This window comes from Bubalus kerabau, chromosome 12 (assembly GCF_029407905.1).
Source record: "Bubalus kerabau isolate K-KA32 ecotype Philippines breed swamp buffalo chromosome 12, PCC_UOA_SB_1v2, whole genome shotgun sequence".
In the NCBI taxonomy this organism is placed as follows: Eukaryota; Metazoa; Chordata; class Mammalia; order Artiodactyla; family Bovidae; genus Bubalus; species Bubalus kerabau.
Window position 1 is genome coordinate 23925357 of NC_073635.1, and position 21531 is coordinate 23946887.

Below are 21531 nucleotides of genomic sequence, written 5' to 3' on the forward strand. Positions count from 1 at the left end.
AGTGGTCCACAAAGTATGTGGTTGTACTTTTTTCTCCAAATGGTAATGATACTGGCTAAATCTAACTTGGTTTGAAGTGTTGGGGTTGTAAAGTGGAAGACGATGACAAAGTCAATTAATGAATAGTGGGAGGAAAGCTGAAGGAACCATGGGAGAAGGTGGATTCTAGGGGTCACGTGATATTGTGGATCCTGCTGAAGGGGATGGCCGTGCAAAGTGAAGCTTTAGACGGGCAGAAGCACACTGTGAAGCAAGGGCAGAGGGAGAAGCTGAGTCGCAGACAGGAGAGGGTCCTGTGAATATCTACTGCTCGTAGGGTGATAAGAACACCTTGCTGATAAATTTGCCTTGCTTCTGAACCATCTTCCAATATCTGATGACACCTCACAGTTTCTAAGCCTATACTTACCGATGTCCTCTTAAAAGAGGCTTTGATCACTTAAAGTCATTTGAGTGAATCTCTGTTCCTCTTACTCAGGAGAGGTTAATACAATGCTCCATAAAAATTAAAGACTCGTTTCTTAGGGGATCAAGACATACATTTGAAAAAGATTTGCTGTTCTTACTACTTGAATTTTAACTATAACTTGAAAAAAAAGCCAAGTAGCAAAAATTATAAAATATTAAAAATTCCTGTACTTAAGGGAAAAATATACTAATAGTGAAGTCACTAATATATAAAAGAAATAGAATAAATGTAAGCACAGATAATATAAACATTGGTCAGTTTCTTAAATCTTACGATATCACTTATATGCAAAAATTTTAAGAAAATGATACAAATGAACCTATTTATAAAACAGAAACAGATTCACAGATTTAGAGAATGAATTTATGGTTACTAGAGGGGAAGGGTGGTGGGGAGCGATAGAATGGGAGTTTGGGGCTGACATGTACAAACTGCTATATTTAAAATAGATAAACAACAAAGACCTACTGTATAGCACAGGGAACTTTGCTCAATATTCTGTAATAACTTAAATGGGTAAAGAGCTTGAAAAAGAACAGATACACCTATATGCATAACTGAATCACTTTGCTGTAAGCCTGGAACTCACACAACATTGTTCATTAACTATTCTCCAATATAAAATAAAGATTTAAAAATCTTTTCATTTTAAAAATTAGGTTTAAAGGTCAAAATTCTATGGAAATTATGTTTATCTTGAAGAAAATCTGGTCGATGATACAATATAAAATAAAATGAAAACAGAAAAGAATTGTTAGGACCATAACATTTGAGTCTTTGAGCCTCTGGACATCAATTTAATAGTTATGATGAACAGGTGGGGATTTTGAGGGTTAGAAAACAGTTTCATGGGTTAAAAATGTGTGTTTTAATGAGTTGTGGCACTAAACTAATAGCCTCATCTTTGTGCTGAGACTACAAAGCACAAAGGTTAATCCCAGATTCAATCATTATTGACTGAAATGGGAAGGGTAAACTGGGTTGCTGTAGGACTCAGAGACTCTAGTCCTTGACTTCCTACAGACATGATTTTTCAAGAAAGAAGAATCTTTTCTCTTTTTTTTTCTTTTTTTTTTTGGCCGTGTCACTTGTCTTGTGGGATCTTAGTTCTCTGACCAGGGATTGAACGCAGGTCCTTGGCAGTAAAGGCATACAGCCCTAACCATTGAACAACCAGGGAATTTAGGAATTTCTTCATTCTTGTTTTCCAATGGAAGCAACATTTATTTAGGAGGTGAAAACAGATTATGTGCATCTTATTTATACAAGTCTAAAGTCTATGACTTAGCTGTATACTTGGGATGGTTACACGCATTTTCCCTGATAAAATGTTGGCCATGACTTTATGTCCGTATCTGATTACTTACCTGTGTCTCTGCTATCATATTTTCATCAGGTTTTAGGTGGACAGTGAAGGCCTCTCTCATCTCTCTTACGCCATCGAATATTACTTCAATTTCAACAATGTGCTGGGTTTCTCCCTCCTTAAACTCAATTTCTACAAATGCAAAATCACAGGTTTAAATCCTTTACATAGGAATATGAGAAGCTTCTGGTAACCTGTGACAATGACCCACAATGAGAAATACATTTTATATTGTGGCCCGGTATGCTTAGACTATGTAAAGATACTCACATATCTTGCACATGTTTGTGTGCACATGTGGGTGTGAATAAAATGAATAAAGTTTTTAAAACATCATCTATTCTCACTATATGCATTGCATGCTAATATTTTTCCATCCCATTTTATCCAGAAGAAAACTCTAATCATAAGCTACTAAATTGATTTTTTTGATTCACAGTTTGAAAAAATGCAGAGTGATGGAATAGGCAATTCATAATTCTAATACTGGAACAACCAGACAAACTCACCTCTCATTTCCCAGAATTTCCAGACCAATACGACGTGTGTCAAATATATGATCACACAGGTATTACTGAGTGTGAATAGTATTTTCATTATGTATGTATCTAGAAAAGCTGGACATAAAATGGTTGCAATTTTTAACATCATGTCAAATTATATTTTAAAAAGACTTCTTTTGGTTGTTGATATTAATCTTAGAAATGCAGAACATTTTATTAACAAAAGCGTTAATGGTGTTTTTGCTCTCACCCTGTTCCTCCTCACTAAAAATAATTCCTTCATTGTTATGAAAATTAAACCCATCATGATAATCCCTTTTTAATCATTTATTCTAAAATTCTCAAGATATTAAAAAATTAATTGATTTTATTGAACTCACGAATAAGCAGCTGACCAAAGTTGGATAAACAACTTTGTGGGCTTTACAATGCCTTTTAAGAAACTGGTTCAGGAGAGAAAATAAAGACTATAATGCATAATCATTCCAATCTGAGAAGATAACAGATGCTGCAGTATTTGATCATTATAATTCTAAATTAAGAAGTCCTTTAAAATGTAACAGAAGAAAATGTGTCTTTAATGTATCTTTCTTTGCCTACTTCCATCAATTATGAAAAAGATTTTTTCTTTAAAATTGTGTTAGTAAGCCAGACTCATCTTTCAAATCAGTTCTGTTTCTCAGTACAGCCATTTCTCACATTGGCCTTAGCCTATAATTTGAGTCCATCAGTCTTATATTTCTCCCACCCCAGGAGGGCTTATGCTTCTTGTTCCAGAGGGTGAAAATAGTTGATCACTTCCGGGTCATCAATTTGTTTGGCTTGACCCGTGGTGATGTTGCAATGTTAAGTTAGTTTCTAATCCTTCAATATCCGGGGATTTCACAGGAAAATACAGATTTTTCATATCTTTTGCACTTTTCTGACTGCACACTGTCATCTGGCTATGACCATACAAGTTTTGCTCAGCAGGGAATGAACTTTCTGGTTGAAGAAGATTTCCATTATTCCATCTTTCCCTCATACCCTCCTTGATCTACTCATTTTCATTGCTTATCTTAGCCTTATAAGCATTTGAGTTCTGCAGTGCTGTGAATTATACAGACCCAGTTTCTAAGAAGTCGAAAACTTCAGTATTTATTTTAAATGCTTAGATTACTGTCTTCTTACATATACATGCTAAATGACAGTTCTTCCTTCAATCAATTTATAGTCTTTATCTGCTACTTTAGTCATTTTTTTAGGGTTTCTTTTTTTTGATGTGGAACATTTAAAAAATCTTTATTGACTTTGTTATAATATTGCATCTGTGATGTACTGGTTTTTTGGCAAAAAGGCATGTGGAATCTTAGCTCCCTGATCAGGGATTGAACCTGCAGTCCTTGAAATGGAAGGCAAAGTCTTAATCATTGGACTGCCACAAAAGTCCCCAGACATTTATAACACAAAACTATTTCAACTTTTATTCTATGTTTAATTTTTTGTTTATTGCAAAGGACTGACCACAATTTGGTCCATAAGAAGATGTTATGTTTCAGGAAAGATTAAATTTTTATTATAAACATTTATAAATAGCATGCTAATATTTATAGGACAAAAGAGACACAGGTTGATTTAACATTTTATGTTTTCTCTGACTTCATTTGTCAATTTACTATATCATATGATTTTGTTTTTGTTTTAGCAAAAAGAATGGTTTTATTTCTAAGAAAAATATTTTCTGTTAAAGGTCATATTGTACATATTTAGAAGATGCTTCCTTCACGTAAAACATGCTTATGTTAGAAATACTTATTTCAGATTTTATAATTTCATAGCTGATCAGTTTTTTCCTCTCCTTTTCAGTTTTATGTGATTTATTTCAAATAGATTATCATTCTTTACATAGGAAATAATATGAGGATAACTTTGAAGCTCTATAGCAGTTCGTCAAACTTTTACCATATATGCAAAGAAAATACATGGTTCTTTGTAGAAGATGCTGTTTTTTCCTACTGTCTCATTAACTCAGTTAATGACTGATAGTAACTATTAGTCACTTTCTAAACTGTTCTGAAGTTAGCAGACCAAGATGAATGCCTGAAGTCTATGATCACCAAAAACTGTTGGCTGTGGCAGGTAGAAAACTAGAAACAAAGTGGATAAGGACAACTACTACTACTACTAAGTCGCTTCAGTCGTGTCCGACTCTTCGCAACCCCATGGACAGCAGCCTACCAGGCTCCTCTGTCCATGGGATTTTCCAGGCAAGAGTACTGGAGTGGGGTGCCATTGCCTTCTCTGGATAAGGACAACTAACTACAAATAATTCATAAACTTAATTTTGGACATCATTTTATGTCTATTTTGCCAGTAAATAATCCAGAGAGAGAGACAGAGAGACTAATTGATTTGTTTTATACTTCTAAAAATAAATGGTGAAATGATCCAAAAGTTTGAAGAAGAAAAGGGATGGATGAAATGTGTTTATGACAAGCTCCTGAAGCCCAGAGAATTCATGGTCTCTATAGTTGGCCATCTGTTCCCCTTTTCACTGCCTTACATTAACACAAAATTTTCAAGCTTGACGTTTTGGATTGTTGGTATTCTATAAACTAAAAAAAACTATCTTCTTGGCTATGACATACATTTTCCATGTAATAGAATATTCAGGAAAGTTATTATTTAATATCGAATGACCATAATGAAGGTAAAGATTGTTGAAAATGAAAGTAGACTCAAAACATCTAGCAACTTTACTCAAAATTTCCTTAAATCCTAAGACATATACTCTGTAAATCAAAAAGGAAACGCCTGGAAATAAATTCCATTGACTTTGTTTTTCTGACGGGAAGTTAACTTAAAGGAGTATGTGCATCTGTATTTCAGGTAAATGGATATTTCTCTTCTTTTTCTCAAGGACACCAGCACCAACGCAGTGCGAGTACAACTCATCCGGACATCCCGAGAGCCCCCATACCTTCCGACACAGGGTGATAGTCCTCTCCAGAAGTGGCCGAGCCATCCTTGGTGTGAACTCTCACGATGGAAACTTTTGAAGTGTCTCCTTGGCGAATCACTGGAATTTTTATAACCACTGACTGTCCTGGTTCTTTGGGTTCACTGACGCTGAATTTGGTTTCTCCAAATTTAATAATTGTCTCTGAAACAGTAGGAAACATGGGCAAATTAGTTTGTAAAGGGAATGCTTTTTCCTCCATTTCTGACAGTTTTTTTTCCCATGTGTGTGCATGTTAAGTTGTTTCAGTCATATCCAACTCTTTGGGACACTATGGACTGCAGCCCGCCAGGCTCCTCTGTCTATGGGATTCTCCAGGCAAGAATACTGGAGTGGGTTGCTATGCCCTTCTTCAGGAGATCTTCCTGACCCAGGAATTGAACCCATGTCTCCTGCATTGACAGACGGGTTCTTTACCACTAGTGCCTCCAGGGAAGCCCCTTTTTCATGTGGGAGGAGCTTAATTATATCATATGCTGGGCTTCCCTCTGTCCCCTCACTCAGTATAACTGGTGAGTGTGCCAGGAGAAACTGGGCATGCGTGGCCCAGCTCCTTACTTGGAAATTAACCAGCCCCCAGAAATCGCGTGCTCTGGGCTGTCTCTGTGTGCCAAAAATTTTTACATGAGCGGGCCACTGACTGCGGGAGGGAAGGGAAGAAACTGTTGCTCCAGAATTACCTGCACTGAAGGCAGGAGGAGGAGCAAGCAGGTATGAGTGCTCTGGATTCAGCATTTACGTATAAACAATGTTCTTCAACATCAACTTACGGTTTAAACGGTTTACTGCATTCTCCATTTATCTTAGTCTTTTTCCTATTTCTTTTTAACAATCTTTTTTTTTAAAGTTCTTTTTATTTATTTAGCTGTACCACACAGCATGTGGGATCTCGAGTCTCCAAATAGGGTTTGAACCTGCACCATCTGCATTGAAGGTGGAGACTTAACCACTGGACCGCCTGGGAAGACCCCTTTTTCCTATTTCTCAACCACTTAAAAAGCCTAGTCGGGAAGAGGGGCTTATTTTCTGAGCTACCTAAAACTTGAACACAGATGGATTTCAGTTCCCAATTTACAGCTGAGCATAAGACACGGCTTCTTACTATCAGCATCATCTCGGATCCTTATCAGAGTTTCATTTTGTTCCCCAACTGCAGCTCCAAAAGGAGAGTTGCTTTGTGGGGTGCCAAGAACCAGTCGGAGCTCCTCTACCTCCTCGTACAATACGTCATCCATCAGCTCCAGGATGCAAGGCTTTTCGATCTCCCCTGGAACAATAATCATGAAAGCAGGTCAGTCACATCCCTTAAGCCATAACGGATACCTCTGCAGTAGAAGGTAAACACTACGAGGACGGGGATGTTGTTTTGTCCCTTGCTGCATCAATAGTACAAAGAGCAATGTCTGGCATGTAATAAGCCTTCAGTTACTATTTGCTGAATGAACAACGACGTTTGAACGTATGCAATGACAGGTTCCTATTTGTACAGGGAATTTCTTCTGTCTTTAAGTTTTGTCACTCATGCCTGAAAACAAGGGGAAAAGAGCAAATGGCAATGTCATTTACAAATTTCTAACATTATGATCAGGATGCAAATTTAGCAAATTTGTACCAGTTGGTCATTGTCAAATGGATCACAGTACATGTTTCTTAGACTGTATAGTCCATGGGGTCACAAAGAGTCAGACATGACTGAGCGACTTTCACTTTCACTTTTCACATGTTTCTCACACAATTATTGGATCAAAGTAGTCAAGTATTTTAAGACACTGAATCCATATTGAAAACGTGACACCTATTTCTTTTCATTTCTATCATTTGAACACTAAGTCTTTCCTACTATTGTAAAATCTGTACATGCCATTTTCTGCTGAATAAGTTTTGAATAAACCATATAGCATGTGTGCTCAGTCGTGTCTGACTCTTTGCGACCCCATGGACTGTAGTCTGCCGGGCTCCTCTGTTCATGGGATTCTCCCGGCAAGAATACTGGAATGGGTTGCCATTTCCTCCTCCAGGGGGATCTCCCTGACCCAGGGATCTAACTTGTACCTCCTGCATTGGCAGGTGGGTTCTTAACCACTGATCCAGGAGGGAAGCCCAAACAATACAGCACATCACTAGAAACTAATCAACACGCTGACACAGAAACCAAAGGAAAATGCATTCAACCTGTTAAAATCAACCTCACTTCATTATCATCTAGTGCACATTAAACCATGTCAGAAGCTTGAGGGAATCAAGAACTTGTAGAATCAAGTATCCTTGATAGATACTTCACACCCAAAACTCGGCTTCTGCAAACTCAAAAACTTCAAGCTGAAACGTACCAGGGAGGAATGTGATGATGGAGATGTCAGTATTAGGGCGTTCTTCAAAGTCCATCATCACCTGTGCAGAGCCCTGTCGCGTGTAGCATCTCACTGAAGACCTGTACTGGATATCCCCACTCCGGTGGATCGTGGCGACTATCTGCCCATCATGTTCATTGCCAGTATATACTCGTTCTTTGAATTGCATCTTAGGTACTGCAGAAAACACAAGAACATAAATACCTGAATCAAAGTGAACAGAAATTTGAGGAAAATGGAATTTCAGAAAACATGGTTCAGTGGGAAGAATATCAGAACAACAACAAGAAGAACTGGATCCCAGTCCCTGCTCAGTTACTGGCCGGTGTTTTGGGCTTGAGCTAACCACTTAACCCAGAGTTCTGATTTCCTTATCCTTGACATTTCGCTCTGCCTCTTTTGTGGAGTAGGCAGATGCAATGAAATGGGAAAAAGTAGATAAAACCAGAGACCTTACGGTATCTGTATCTATATACATTGGGTTTCCCTGATAGCTCACTCAGTAAAGAATCTGCCTGCAATGCAGGAGACCGGGGTTCAATTCTTGGGTCAGGACGATCCCCTGGAGAAGGAAATGGCAACCCACTCCACTATTCTTGCCTGGAGAATCCCATGGACAGAGAAGCCTGATGGGCTACAGTCCATGGGTTTGCAAGAGTTGGACATGACTTAGCCACTAAACCACCACCATCTATATATATTGCTTAATCAAGAGCCTTTCAAAATTTCTTCATATGAAAAACATTAAAGATTGTGTACATAATTACAAGCATAGTTACCCAGACCATAATGGAAAAGATGACAATGGCTATAATATATATATATATTACATAATACATGTGGAATTGCATCAAGAAGTGTTAGTTGCTCAGTCATGTCTGACTCTTTGCGACCCCATGGACTGGAGCCCACCAGGCTTCTCTGTCCATGGGATTCTCTAGGCAAGAATATTGGAGTGGGTTGCCATTCCCTTCTGCAGGGGATCTTCCTGACCCAGGGATTGAACCCCGGTCTCCTGCATTGCAGGTAGATTCTTTACCATCTGAGCCACCAGGGAAGCCTTTATAGAAAACACAGGTGACACGTATACTGGGTCAATTAACTACAGATCTCATTGACAATAGGTTAGACTCCTCCAAGTAGCGCCAAGATCATCATGGTAGAAGCTTATTTAGAATTTCCTTTCGATGATGAGTCAGAGAGCCTCGCTTTTGGCATATCGTTAGGAGTAATTTCAGAACTGTGTGTGTGTAAGGAGATAACAGGAAGTGTCTGGTGTTGAGAAGTGGGAAAAGACCATTAATACTTGAGGGTTTGTGCAATCTCACGCAGTTGCACCAATCTGTGGGAGGGAGTTCTTGACACACAAGCAAGGTAATGATAACAATCTCACTTTTATTTTAATTTGAAAGGAAGACTAAAAGTTTTTCTTCTGAGACTACTAATTCTATCAAAACAATAAGAAAACAATCAGGAGAAGAAAGACAGACTTTGTCAGCTAAGGTATTATTATGGGATGGACTGTCTGTCCACACCTCCCTCTCTGCCCCCCGTTCATAGAGTGAAGTCCTAACACCCAATACCTGAGAATATGACTTCATATGGAGAAAGGGTCTTTACAGAACTAACGAAGGAAAAATGAGGGCATCAGCGTGGGCCTTAATTCAATATGACCGGTGCCCTTATACCAAAGGAGAAATTTAAACACATAAATACACATAGAAGGTGATGTAAAGACACAGAAAAGATGGCTATCTACAAACTGAGAGCTGGAACCGATCTTTCCCTCACATCCCTTCAAAAAGGTTGTTGCTGTTACTCAGTCACTCAGTCGTGTCTGACTCTTTGTGACCCCGTGGACTGCCGCACTCTAGGCTCCCCTGTTCTTCACTATCTCCCGGGCTTTGCTCAAATTCACATCCATATAAAGCCTAGTTTATCATTTTACTTAACATTTATGTAAACACTAGCCATCTTTTTACTTATCTTCATCAATTAATAAACACTCACAATCTGAGACAGAATCATTTATGGTCACCGTGGCTTTGTTGGGGTCCCCAAGGGCTGCATTCATAGGCATTCGGAGCACCAATTCAAATTGCTCAATACCCTCCAGCATTGGTTGTCCGAGATCATCCAAAATGATAACACGAATGGTTTGCATGTTGACTCCAGGTGCAAAATCTAAATTACGGCTGATTCCCACGTAGTCTGTTCCAGCTGTGACAGGAACAAAAGAATTTTCCAGCTGTGGACTGGCTAAGTGCACACAAAATTACGAGATGAAAACTATGTATTCAACAGACTTGTTTATAATTCTTTTAAAAATATACTGACTAGCATAACATTACAGAGAAGTATATTTAATGAAATGTAAAAGATTAGCATTTACATTGGATATGAGATGGTAGCTCAAAGATCAGGTTCCTAACTCTGTCTTCTCTATGTCTAAGGTTATTTTACTTTTCTGTTATTTTAGCTTTCTGTCTTGTAGTTTATCTATTTTGGAATTCTCAATTAGAGCTAACAAAAATCAGGTCTAAAAATAATCAGCATATCAATCAAGTATCTGATCATAATAAGTTATGAAATATAAACATGGAAATAGTTAACCTTAGTTAAAAAACCATTTTTTATTTTCAGAAGTTACTACAGAACATCTTATTTAGGTGTGTGATTGCCTGCTGGTTATAGCAACATATTTCAGATATAAGGTTTGTCCAACACACTTCACCCATTCCTATCCCTGGCAAAGAGAGCAATCTTTTATTCTCAAAGACATATTTCGCTTTTAGTGTATTATTTTTCAGACTGTGGGGTGCATACTAATGTTGACACCTCCATATATGTCTAAAGTATTTAAGAAACAAAAATTTCCTTTAATCTTTAGGCATGACATCCATGATGACTGGGAATAGGGGAGACAGTTCAGTATTATCTCTTTGTTTTCATATCTAATGCTCTTCTAACTCTCATTTGTATCTATTTACCTCTGATTATGCAACTATAATTAAGTACATGTCTTTATTTTTTAAAATCTCTGTATCTCATTGTGTTTCCTTTTGTATTTTTCTTGTCCTCTGCTTCTACATCTTTATTCTCATCTCTCTGATTGGAATTTTCTCTAAAGAAATGACTAATTTGGCTAAACAAAGGTTTATTGGACACGGACCACATTCAAAGCACTCTACTGGTTCTACGACGTTTAAAAAGTGAAAACTTAAGGGTGACTTTTAAAATGGAATGGCCACTACTTGCTTTGTGTGATGAGCATGTGATATGTGTCTTACGTGTGTATGAATGAGAAAGAGGTAAATTGTACTATTGTTCATTTATTTTTTTTGAAGTATTCTCATTTACTTATTTATTGGGCTGCGCTGGGTCTTAGTTGCAGATCTCATGGTTTCAGCACATGGGATCTAGTTCCCTGACCAGTTTGATAACTGGACCTCTTGCATTGGGATCATGGAGTCTTAGCCACTGGGCCACCAGGGAAGTCCTTTATTGGTCATTTAAATGAGACAAAGAGAAGGAAATTTCATATCTTATGCTTGTTCTAAGTTTCATGATCAACTTTTTGCACATGTAGATTCCAGAATCAAAGGCATCCACATGTCAGCTAGGACAGATTATATAATGAAAGGTAGAAAAAGTCTTTGGGGCTCAAGTACTTATGGGGATATTTGTTTAAAATGAAGAGGGAGCTAAGCCAGAGATCCACACCTGCATGACACTTAAATGTCACTAGATTCTGTAAGGGTGGCCAGCAAGATTATTCCTGTTGTGCAAATGACGCCATAGGATTCAACCATGGTAGATTTGCCAGGTATAGATAGAACCCGTTCAGGCAAAAAAAGGCATTCAAAGTTAGAGTTCTTGACTTACATGTTTATAACTTAGCTTTCGATTTGAGGCCCTGGGGTGCCTTTTCTCACAATAGTAAACAGAGTGTAAATTTACCTACTATATAGCAATAACGTCAGGAAAAAAGTACATTCAATCAGACTGCTTCAACAGAAGTGAAGTATTTGTGCTTTAAGGTATTTTGTCATAAAAAGTTGAAAATTGTAGATTAATCAAAAGGAATCATTGTAGGAAACTGCTCACCATCGGCTGAGGGAGGGTCTGTTTTCTGCGATGTCACGGTGACACTAGAAGCCTGGGACAGGTCAGTGCCGCTCCTCCACACCCGCACCTCCACCGAGCCCGCACTCTCATCCACAGAGTACTCGACGTCACCAAAGTAGAAGACGGGTTCTGTGAAGAAGGAAACAGAAACCACTTCTGTTACATTTGCTTTTCCACATCAAACTCTACATACGTAATTACCAAGAATAGTTAGCCTCATCTCACAGACATCCTTAGAAGGTCATATTATTTCCTTTTAGCAAGATAACACCTCTGTATTTAATTTATTTTGGCCATGCCATGCGGAGCCAGAGTCCTAGAACCCTGACCAGGGACCAAACCAGTGCCCTCTGCTTTGGGAGCGCTGCATCTTAGCCAGTGGACCACCAGGGAGGTCCTGATGACATCTCTTTAATGTCTAGACTTATACAAGGCTTCAGATTAAAATGTCTCTGTTGAAAAACAGAAATACACATGGTAAAGTGTCTAATGGAACTTTTTTATGGCTTGTTTTGGGTTTTTTTGGCCTTGCCTTGCAGCTTGCTGGAGCTTAATTCCCAGACCAGGGGTTGAATCAGTGCCCCCTGCAGTGGAAGCTCGGAGTCTTAACCACTGGACTGCCAGGGACGTCCCTCTAATGGAACATTCTTCTTTTGAGGCATATGAGTTACTTTGTCCCCTGTACGTGGAATTATGAATGGTTCCTAAATGCATTTCCTAAACATTTAGCTGGTAAAATAGCAACAAAATGAAACAAAACAAATAAGACTGAAATTTTATAAATTTGGCCTGACTGGTCAAAGTGTCTCCTACTGAGTTATCACTTTGGAGACTATTTGCATAATGACATCTTCTAGTCCACTGAAAGTGAAAGTTGCTCAGCCCTGTTTCTTTCTGAACCCATGGACTATATAGTCCATGAAATTCTCCAGGCCAGAATACTGGAGTGGGTAACTATTCCCTTCTCCAGGGGATCTTCCCAACCCAGGGATCAAACTCAGGTCTCCCGCATTGCAGGCAGGTTCTTTACCTGCTGAGCCACCAGGGAAGCCCAAGAATACTGGAGTGGGTAGCCTGTCCCTTCTCCAGAGGATCTTCCTGACCCAAGAATTGAATCGGGGTCTCGGCAATATATGAACCATGAACTTCCAGATGTTCAAGCTGGTTTTAGAAAAGGCAGAGGAACCAGAAATCAAATTGCCAACATTTGCTGGATCATCGAAAAAGCAAGAGAGTTTCAGAAAAACATCTATTTCTGCTTTATTGACTATGCCAAAGCCTTTGACTGTGTGGATCACAATAAATGTGGAAAATTCTGAAAGAGTTGGGAATACCAGACCACCGTGCCTCTTAAGAAACTTGTATGCAGATCAGGAAGCAACAGTTAGAACTGGACATGGAACAACAGACTGGTTCCAAATAGGAAAAGGAGTACGTCAAGGCTGTATATTGTCATCCTGCTCATTTAACTTATATGCAGAGTACATCATGAGAAATGCTGGGCTGGATGAAGCACAAGCTGGAATCAACATTGCCAGGAGAAATATCAATAAACTCAGATATGCAGATGACACCACCCTCATGGCAGAAAGTGAAGAGGAACTAAAGAGCCTCTTGATGAAAGTGAAAGAGGAGAGTGAAAAAGTTGGCTTAAAGCTCAACATTCAGAAAACTAAGATCATGGCTTCTAGTCCCATCACTTCATGGCAAATAGATGGGGAAACAGTGGAAACAGTGGCTGACTTTATTTTTTGGGGCTCCAAAATCACTGCAGATGGTGATTGCAGCCATGAAATTAAAAGATGCTTACTCCTTGGAAGGAAAGTTATGACCAACCTAGATAGCATATTAAAAGCAGAGACATTACTTTGTCAACAAAGGTCCGTCTAGTCAAGGCTAGTCAAAGGTCCGTCTAGTCAAGGTTTTTCCAGTGGTCATGTATGGATGTGAGAGTTGGACTATAAAGAAAGCTGAGCACTGAAGAATTTATGTTTTGGACTGTGGTGTTGGAGAAGACTCTTGAGAGTCCCTTGGACTGCAAGGAGATCCAACCAGTCAATCTTAAAGGAAATCAGTCCTGAATATTCATTGGAAGGACTGACACTGAAGCTGAAACTCCAATCCTTTGGCTACCTGATGTGAAGAACTGACTCACTGGAAAAGACCCTGATGCTGGGAAAGATTGAAGGCAGGAGGAGAAGGGGATGACAGAGGATGAGATGGTTGGATGGCATCACCGACTCAATGGACATGAGTTTGAGTGAACTCTGGGAGTTGGTGATGGACAGGGAGGCCTGGTGTGCTGCAGTTCATGGGGTTGCAAAGAGTTGGACACGACTGAGTGTCTGAACTGAACTGATAAGGTTTTGAGGGTACTCTATACCAATGGAGGTTCCACTAGAGAAATAATCTCATACCAAGGAGTTTACATTTATCTTAAACATGTATGAAAATTGTGTGACTCAGGTCATTAAAATAGACACATACATTGGAGACTTTATATTTTTCTTCAGTACTGATGATGAATTCCCCTTGTGACCAGGAGTTTACCTTGCAAAACAGCCGGAAGTCTGAGGGACTGCAGTTAGCTGACTAATGAAGAAAGTAGAGAGATAATTTGTGAGTTTGCTTTAAAAATTCCCCAGACTTATTCTGAAATATTTATAGGCTCATGAGAAAAGGCAAAAATAGCATATAAAGCATATATTTTACCCACTGTGAGCTTATTTTATAAGCAACCATTAACAAAGATAAATTAATTGCATATATTCACTTAATAAGGCAAACAGCCTTTGGCTCGAGACATTTTAGTCATCTGTGTTTGGTTTTACAAGACTCCAAAGGACTAAGTCTAAAAGGTCACACAACTCACATCAGTGTTTCCTAAAAGGCAGGGCCATTCAGGAGATGACTATCCCATTTCAGAGCGTCTAATTGAATTAACAAACACAAAAATCAGACAAAACTCTGCAATTGTGGCTCACAGCCACACAGGAAAGCCAGTTTGGGGCACTGCTCAAGTGCAGTAAAGATTCTTTATTTTCCTGTCCGCAAGATAAATCATCTTCATTGACACTGGTGTTTTCTTTATTTCTTCCTAAGGGGTGTATAATAAAAAGCATAGAGCTCCGTGGACTCTTAAATAATACACAACCAACCTTGGACATTTTGCCTGCACCCTTTGGTTCACGAAACGATAAATCTGCCCATAGCATACTTTCACCGGCCTCTCATCCTTTAGACTTGGAGGGTGCCTGGGCATGTCACTGGATGTGTGCGGATGAAGATTATCTTATTCACCTCAGCCAAGGTGGACCTCAACTACAAGCCAATAAATTCCTTACATTTCTCACACCTGAGGAGGGGGCAAAGGTGAAGACAGAACCCTGAAAATGCTTACTTGGACCAGACAGCTGCACCAAGCACATCTGTACATCTTTTAAAAGGCTTTTATTAACATAATTATGGCAGAGGCCTGATCATCGGCATCCAGAGAGTAATCTAAGGCTCTTGACATTTCTGACAAACCACATCATTGTGCAGATTAGATATGGGTTATGGGGGAGATCTGGGAAGTGCAGTAAGGAAGACCCCCTATTTAATCATGATCCCTCCTGTCCCCCTGTCTCTCTACTCCTCCCAGACACATACTAGAGGTGGAACAGAATAAAATCATGTGAGGGAAGGTGATCATCAATCACCATATGGGCTCTACAGAGCCAAAGCTCTGTTCTCCCTGTGTGTGTTCAGACTCACTCCGTCAACTGTAGGTCACATGTTTTTATGGTATCGCTCAATGTGCATTTCAGTAAGAAAAAATGTTTTACATAGTACTCTGAAAAATTTTAATCCTAATTGTTGTTAAGAATGAAGAGTAATGATAACAGTTACCATATGTAGGACATTTATTATGTGTCTGACCTAGGTTCTGTGTGTGTGAGAGAGAGAGAAAACAAGAGAGAAGAAGAGAGACAAGTGGGAGGTAACGGTGCATATAACAATACATAATAAGATTTATGGGAATAATGCAAACAACATTTTCATATCACCATTGTGTAGTATGTAGTAACCTCCAGCAGAAAGAAAGAGGGAAGATGGAAGAAGGATTTTAATCCTAAATCTCTCAATTTTACTATCACAGGTAATAGAAGGCATTAAGAAAGATTTCTTTCCTTAAGATGGACTTTTGCATATCTATGGATTTGAGTTATTTATGTAATTTCTCTTCCTCTCTGTGCTCTATTCATGATGACTGGAAAATTGGTCTAATCAATTTGAAATCTTTGTGATTAAAGTATAAAGTGACTATAATGAAATTAAAACACAATTGAATATTTTTAGAAGAGAAACAGCTCTTGTTAACTGCCTAGTTTCAATTTCTCAATACCTCATCATCCGTCTCTAAAACTTAAATACTATTTATAATTGTCATCATTTGGACAGAATCTCATGTAATATGAAGGACTTAAACATTCTCAAGCAATGAGTTGAGTTATAAATAATCACTCAAAATAACTGGCAAGAGGTTACTGGACATTTTAATGCATAGATAATAATCAAGTAAAAGGAAGAAAGAATAGATGCATGAAAACTGTCAACAGCTGAAAGACATCTGGGCAAAATCCAAAAAAATTGCTTGTTCTTGCAAAACTATTATAATTTATAAGTAAGATTTTAACTCACCTTTCTTTGGTACAATGCTTGTTTGTTTTTATATGGGCACTTGGTTTCTCTAAAAAGTTAAGTAAACTGTAAACCTTTGTCTATTAGTTTTATAAATGTCCACATTACAACTTCAAGCAAATCAGAAAAAAAAGACCCATTTAATTTTGTGAACACAGAAAATTTTTTTTGTCATGCCCTATGGCATGGATCTTAGTTCCCCAAGCAGGGATTGAATCCGTGCCCCCTGCATTGGAAGCAACGAGTCTTAACCACTGGACCACTAGGAAAGTCCCTAGAGTCAGATCTTAAATACACGCTGTGTCTTGTAAGTTCACAGTCTTAATAAAGAAAAGTCAGCGGCTGATATTACTACCTGGAATGAGAGAACGATCAATTAAAGTCATGTATGCCACAGCCCACATCCACAAAATGCCATAAAACAGTCATTCTTCACCACTCCATCATCCACAGAAAACACGGCAGAATGCATTTTTATTCCTTCTGGAGACAAAAGATAAGTTACATCCAAATAGTGTGTGAGCACCACAAGGAAAGTTTTAACTTGGCCACATGACATAGTGTGAAATTAAGGGAAGCCAAACTTTACTCTCTGTATCCTTTGTGGTGGTATTAACACTTTTAAATAAAGGGCACAGATCAAGGCAATGACTACAGAAAAGTCTGTTTTAGTTCATTAAACATTAATATGCCTTTCAAGGTTGGAGAGACTTTCAACACAAACAACACAGATAGGATCATGTCTATTTCTTACAAACAAAGCTGATGAGGACGGCTCGACAAGTCGCACAACACACACACCTGCAGTGAAGACAAAGGGAAAATAACTCAAGTTTTTCCCCACAGGGAAAAAGTGAACTTTTTTCCCTTGCTGAGTCTGTGGTGTCTAGATTGATGTTTACAATTACTTTGTGTCTCAGGAGATGAAAGGAAGAAGTGCCTGGAGTAATTGCTATCTGGAGCCAAATCTTATTTACTCACGTGTACCTAGACTATCAGTCAAGTAGGCGTTGTAGCTCTAAGATGTTTGCTTACAACTGAATGAAAAGAAAAAAACACAAAAACTTGTATGCCGTCTTTTGGTTCAGTGCTGCAAACAATAGAAAGGAACCTCCCTAAATTATTTCCAACTCAGATCTCTCTTCTGAGCTTTGGACCTTGATAACCAGCTGCCTATACAGTCCCATGCCACGGGCCCCTCCAGGCAAACTCGCAGTAGACGTACCACCACTGCCCCGCCCCGGCTTCTCTCTGTCACGGCCACTACCCTAGATACAGCCAGCATCACCCACCATTGAACCCCTCTAGCAGCCACTCAGCCAGGTTCTTAACCAGAAGCCATCCACCAAAGAAAATCCCATCGTGGTAATGCCTTTGTGGAAAGCCTGTCAAGTGTTTCAGTGCTCTCAGGATTGGAAACAGGCTTTTTTATTTTAAATATTTTATTTTATATTGGCATATAGCTGGAAGAAATACCAACAACCTCAGATATGCAGGTGATATCACTCTGATGGCAGAAACTGAAGAGGAACTAAAGAGCCTCCTGATGAGGGTGAAAGAGGAGAGAGCTGGCTTAAAACTCAACACTCAAAAAACTAAGATCATGGCATCCAGTCCCATCATTTCATGTTAATAGATGGGGGGAGAAACGGAAGCAGTGACAAATTTTCTTTTCTTGCGCTCCAAAATCACTCTGGACCATGATTGTGGAGTCATGAAATTAAAAGATGCTTGCTCCTTGTAAGGAAAGCTATGACAAACCTAGACAGAGTATTAAAAAACAGGGATGTTACTTTGCTGACAAAGATCCATACAGACAAAGCGATGGTTTTTCAAATGATTGTGTATGGATGTGAGAGTTGGGCCATAAAGAAGGTTGAATGCTCAAGAATTGATGCTTTCGAACAGTGGTGCTGAAGAAGACTCTTGAGAGCCCTTTGGACAGCAAGGAGATCAAACCAGTTAATACCAGAGGAAATCAACCTTGAATATTCATTGGAAGGACTGATGCTGATGCTGAAGCTGAAGCTGAAGCTCCAGTACTTTGGCCACCTGATGCGAAGAACTGACTCACTGGAAAAGACCCTGATGCAGGGAAAGGAGAAGGGGCGGCAGAGGATAAAATGATTAGACAGCATCATCGACTCAGTGGGCAGGAATTTGAGCAAACTCTGGAAGACAGAGAAGGACAGGAAAGCCGGGCGTGCTGCAGTCCACAGGGTCACAGAGTCGGACACGACTTAGTGACTGATCAATAGCCAGTTAACAATGCTGTGATAGTTTCAGGTGGACAGCAGAGAGACTCAGCCATGCACATACACATGTCCATTCTCCACCAAACTCCTCTCCCATCCAGGCTGCCACACAACACTGAGCAGAGTTCCCTGTGCTATATAATAGGATCTTGCTGGTTATTCATTTTACATATAGCAGTGTATACATGCCCATCCCAAACTCCCTAACCATCATTTCATTAATTAAAAATGCTGGTTTGTAAAACACTAAACATTTGGTTTGAAAAACATTTGCCTTTTAAACTGCATTTTGGCCTCCTTTCTATCCAACAATCCAGTGTCTTAAATGTCAAATGTGGCATGCCCAGTCTTCACTATGCCATCGCCATTGCCTTGAACACTCTTCACTCCTCCTCACTGGGATAACTCTTGCTCCTCTTGGGTTTCTGTTTAGAAGTCCCTTGTGCCAGGGAGTCTCCTGTCTTCTCCATCAGAGCCCTCCCTCCCTCCAGCCACTGCAGGCTTGCATCTCCCATAGGCTCTGAGCTCTCTAAGAGGGGGAGTTCAACTTCCTTTATTCACTGATGTTTTCCTAACAATGCCTGGCCATAGGGTGCTCCATTAACATTTGCGGAATGAATGAACATCCTGTAAAATAGGACCGTTGATTCGCCAGAGCAAATGAACAAATACAGGAAGTCCCCCTACACATGAACCTTCAAGTTGTGAACTTTCAAAGCTGCGAACGCGCATTCGTGTGTCCAGACACAAAAGTTAGTTCACACGTCTGAATTGTCGTGTGTGTGCAGCCTCTACAAGTGGTTGTGCTTTTGTGTACTTTATTATACAGTGCTATGTAGAGCGGGCTTTCCAGGTGGCTCAGTGGTAATGAATCAGCCTGCCAGTGCAGGAGATACACGTTCGATCCCTGGGCAGGGGAAGATTCCTTGGATGACGAAATGATAACCCACTCCAGTATTCTTGCCTGGGAAATCCCATGGACAGAGGAGCCTGGCGGGCTAACAGTCCATGGGGTCACAAAAGAGTCAGACACGACCGAGCAACTAAGCATGCACACACGCACTGTACAGAGTACAGTAATACAATATCTTTATTTTGAACCCAGAGTGTCCTGAAGCAGGTATAAAGGCAGCAGTAATGTAGCTGATATGACTGTGCTGCTGCTGCTGCTAAGTCGCTTCAGTCGTGTCTGACTCTGTGCGGCCCCAGAGACGGCAGCCCACCAGGCTCCCCCATCCCTGGGATTCTCCAGGCAAGAACACTGGAGTGGGTGCATTTCCTTTTCCAATGCATGAAAGTGAAGTCGCTCAGTTGTGTCTGACTCTTAGCGACCCCACAGACTGCAGCCCACCAGGCTCCTCCATCCATGGGATTTTCCAGGCAAGAGTACTGGAGTGGGGTGCCATCTTCTGGAAATAGAACTGCCTTATGACCCAGCAATCCCACTGCTGGGCATACACACTGAGGAAACCAGAATTGAAAGAGACACATGTACCCCAATGTTCATCGCAGCACTGTTTATAATAGCCAGGACATGGAAGCAACCTAGATGTCCATCAGCAGACGAATGGATAAGAAAGCTGTGGTACATATACACAATGGAATATTACTCAGCCATTAAAAAGAATACATTTGAGTCAGTTCTAATGAGGTGGATGAAACTGGAGCCTATTATACAGGGTGAAGTAAGACAGAAAGAAAAGCACCAATACAGTATACTAAGGCACATATATGGAATTTAGAAAGATGGTAATGACAACCCTATATGTGAGACAGCAAAAGAGACACAGATGTATAGAACAGTCTTTTGGACTCTGTGGGAGAAGGCAGGGTGGGAAAATAAATAAATAAAAATGTTTTCTTAATTTTTTGTTTTTGTGTTTTATATATATTATTAACTTATTATAGCACAGTTACAGTTATAAACCTATTATAGTACTATATGGCAAATTGTGTAAGTTGGGTGAAACGTGTTAGTTGCTCAGTCACGTCTGACTCTTTGGGACACCATGGACTGTAGCCCACCAGGCTCCTCTGTCCACAGAATTTTCCAGGCAAGAAAATTTTTCAGGGTTGCCATTTCCTTCTCCAGAGGATCTTCCTAACCCCCAGGTTTCCTGCATTGCAGGTGAATTCTTTACCATCTGAGCCATCACTGGTTACCAAGGTTAACTTTGTTGGACTTAGGAACAAACTGGACTCACCAGTTTGCTGTCAGAATGGAATCGTTCGTATGCAGGGAACTGACTGTGTGTCTTTGTGGTGGGTGAGTTAGAAGACCACAGTCCTTAGCAGCAGGGAGTGGGGGTTACAAAGCCTCAGGAGGATGAAGAAGATGTCTTTGCACTAAAATGACCGTGGAGGGCAGCCATTTGAATCTGGAGCAAGCCCACAGGGCCAAGGGAAAGCCACCACCATGAACGCCAAGAGATTTTTTTACTTTCACTTTTAAAATACTTTGCCTGCAGGCTTTTCCAAGTTAGATGTGCATCAGATTTATCCAAGGAAATTTAAAGATACCAAGGCTCGGTCTCACCTCCCATTTACCGAATCAGAATTTCCGGTGGGTGACTCCCAGGCACCAGCACTGTCTCTTCTTCTTTCTCATTTTTCAGTGGACTATATTTTTTAGAGTAGTTTTCAATTCACAGCAAAATTGTGCAGAAGGTACAGAGGTTTACATATACCCCCCGCTCCATCCACGCATCGCACCAGTGTTTTTGAAAACCTCTACAGGTCTCGGCAATTTGCAGGTTGTTTTTGCTTATGTCAGTGTTT

General features: G+C 39.8%; 1 protein-coding gene across 1 annotated transcript in view; it reads right to left on the reverse strand.

Moving 5' to 3' along the window:
- The window catches only part of FREM2 (FRAS1 related extracellular matrix 2), a 150142-nt gene that overhangs the window by 27512 nt on the left and 101099 nt on the right, over positions 1 to 21531 (reverse strand). The window contains exons 7-12 of the mRNA XM_055542311.1: positions 11795 to 11944; positions 9698 to 9907; positions 7667 to 7864; positions 6439 to 6603; positions 5298 to 5480; positions 1837 to 1967 (exon numbers count right to left, since the gene is read on the reverse strand). Coding sequence (XP_055398286.1) covers positions 1837 to 1967; positions 5298 to 5480; positions 6439 to 6603; positions 7667 to 7864; positions 9698 to 9907; positions 11795 to 11944 — 1037 coding nt within the window. The remainder of the gene's footprint in view (positions 1 to 1836; positions 1968 to 5297; positions 5481 to 6438; positions 6604 to 7666; positions 7865 to 9697; positions 9908 to 11794; positions 11945 to 21531) is intronic.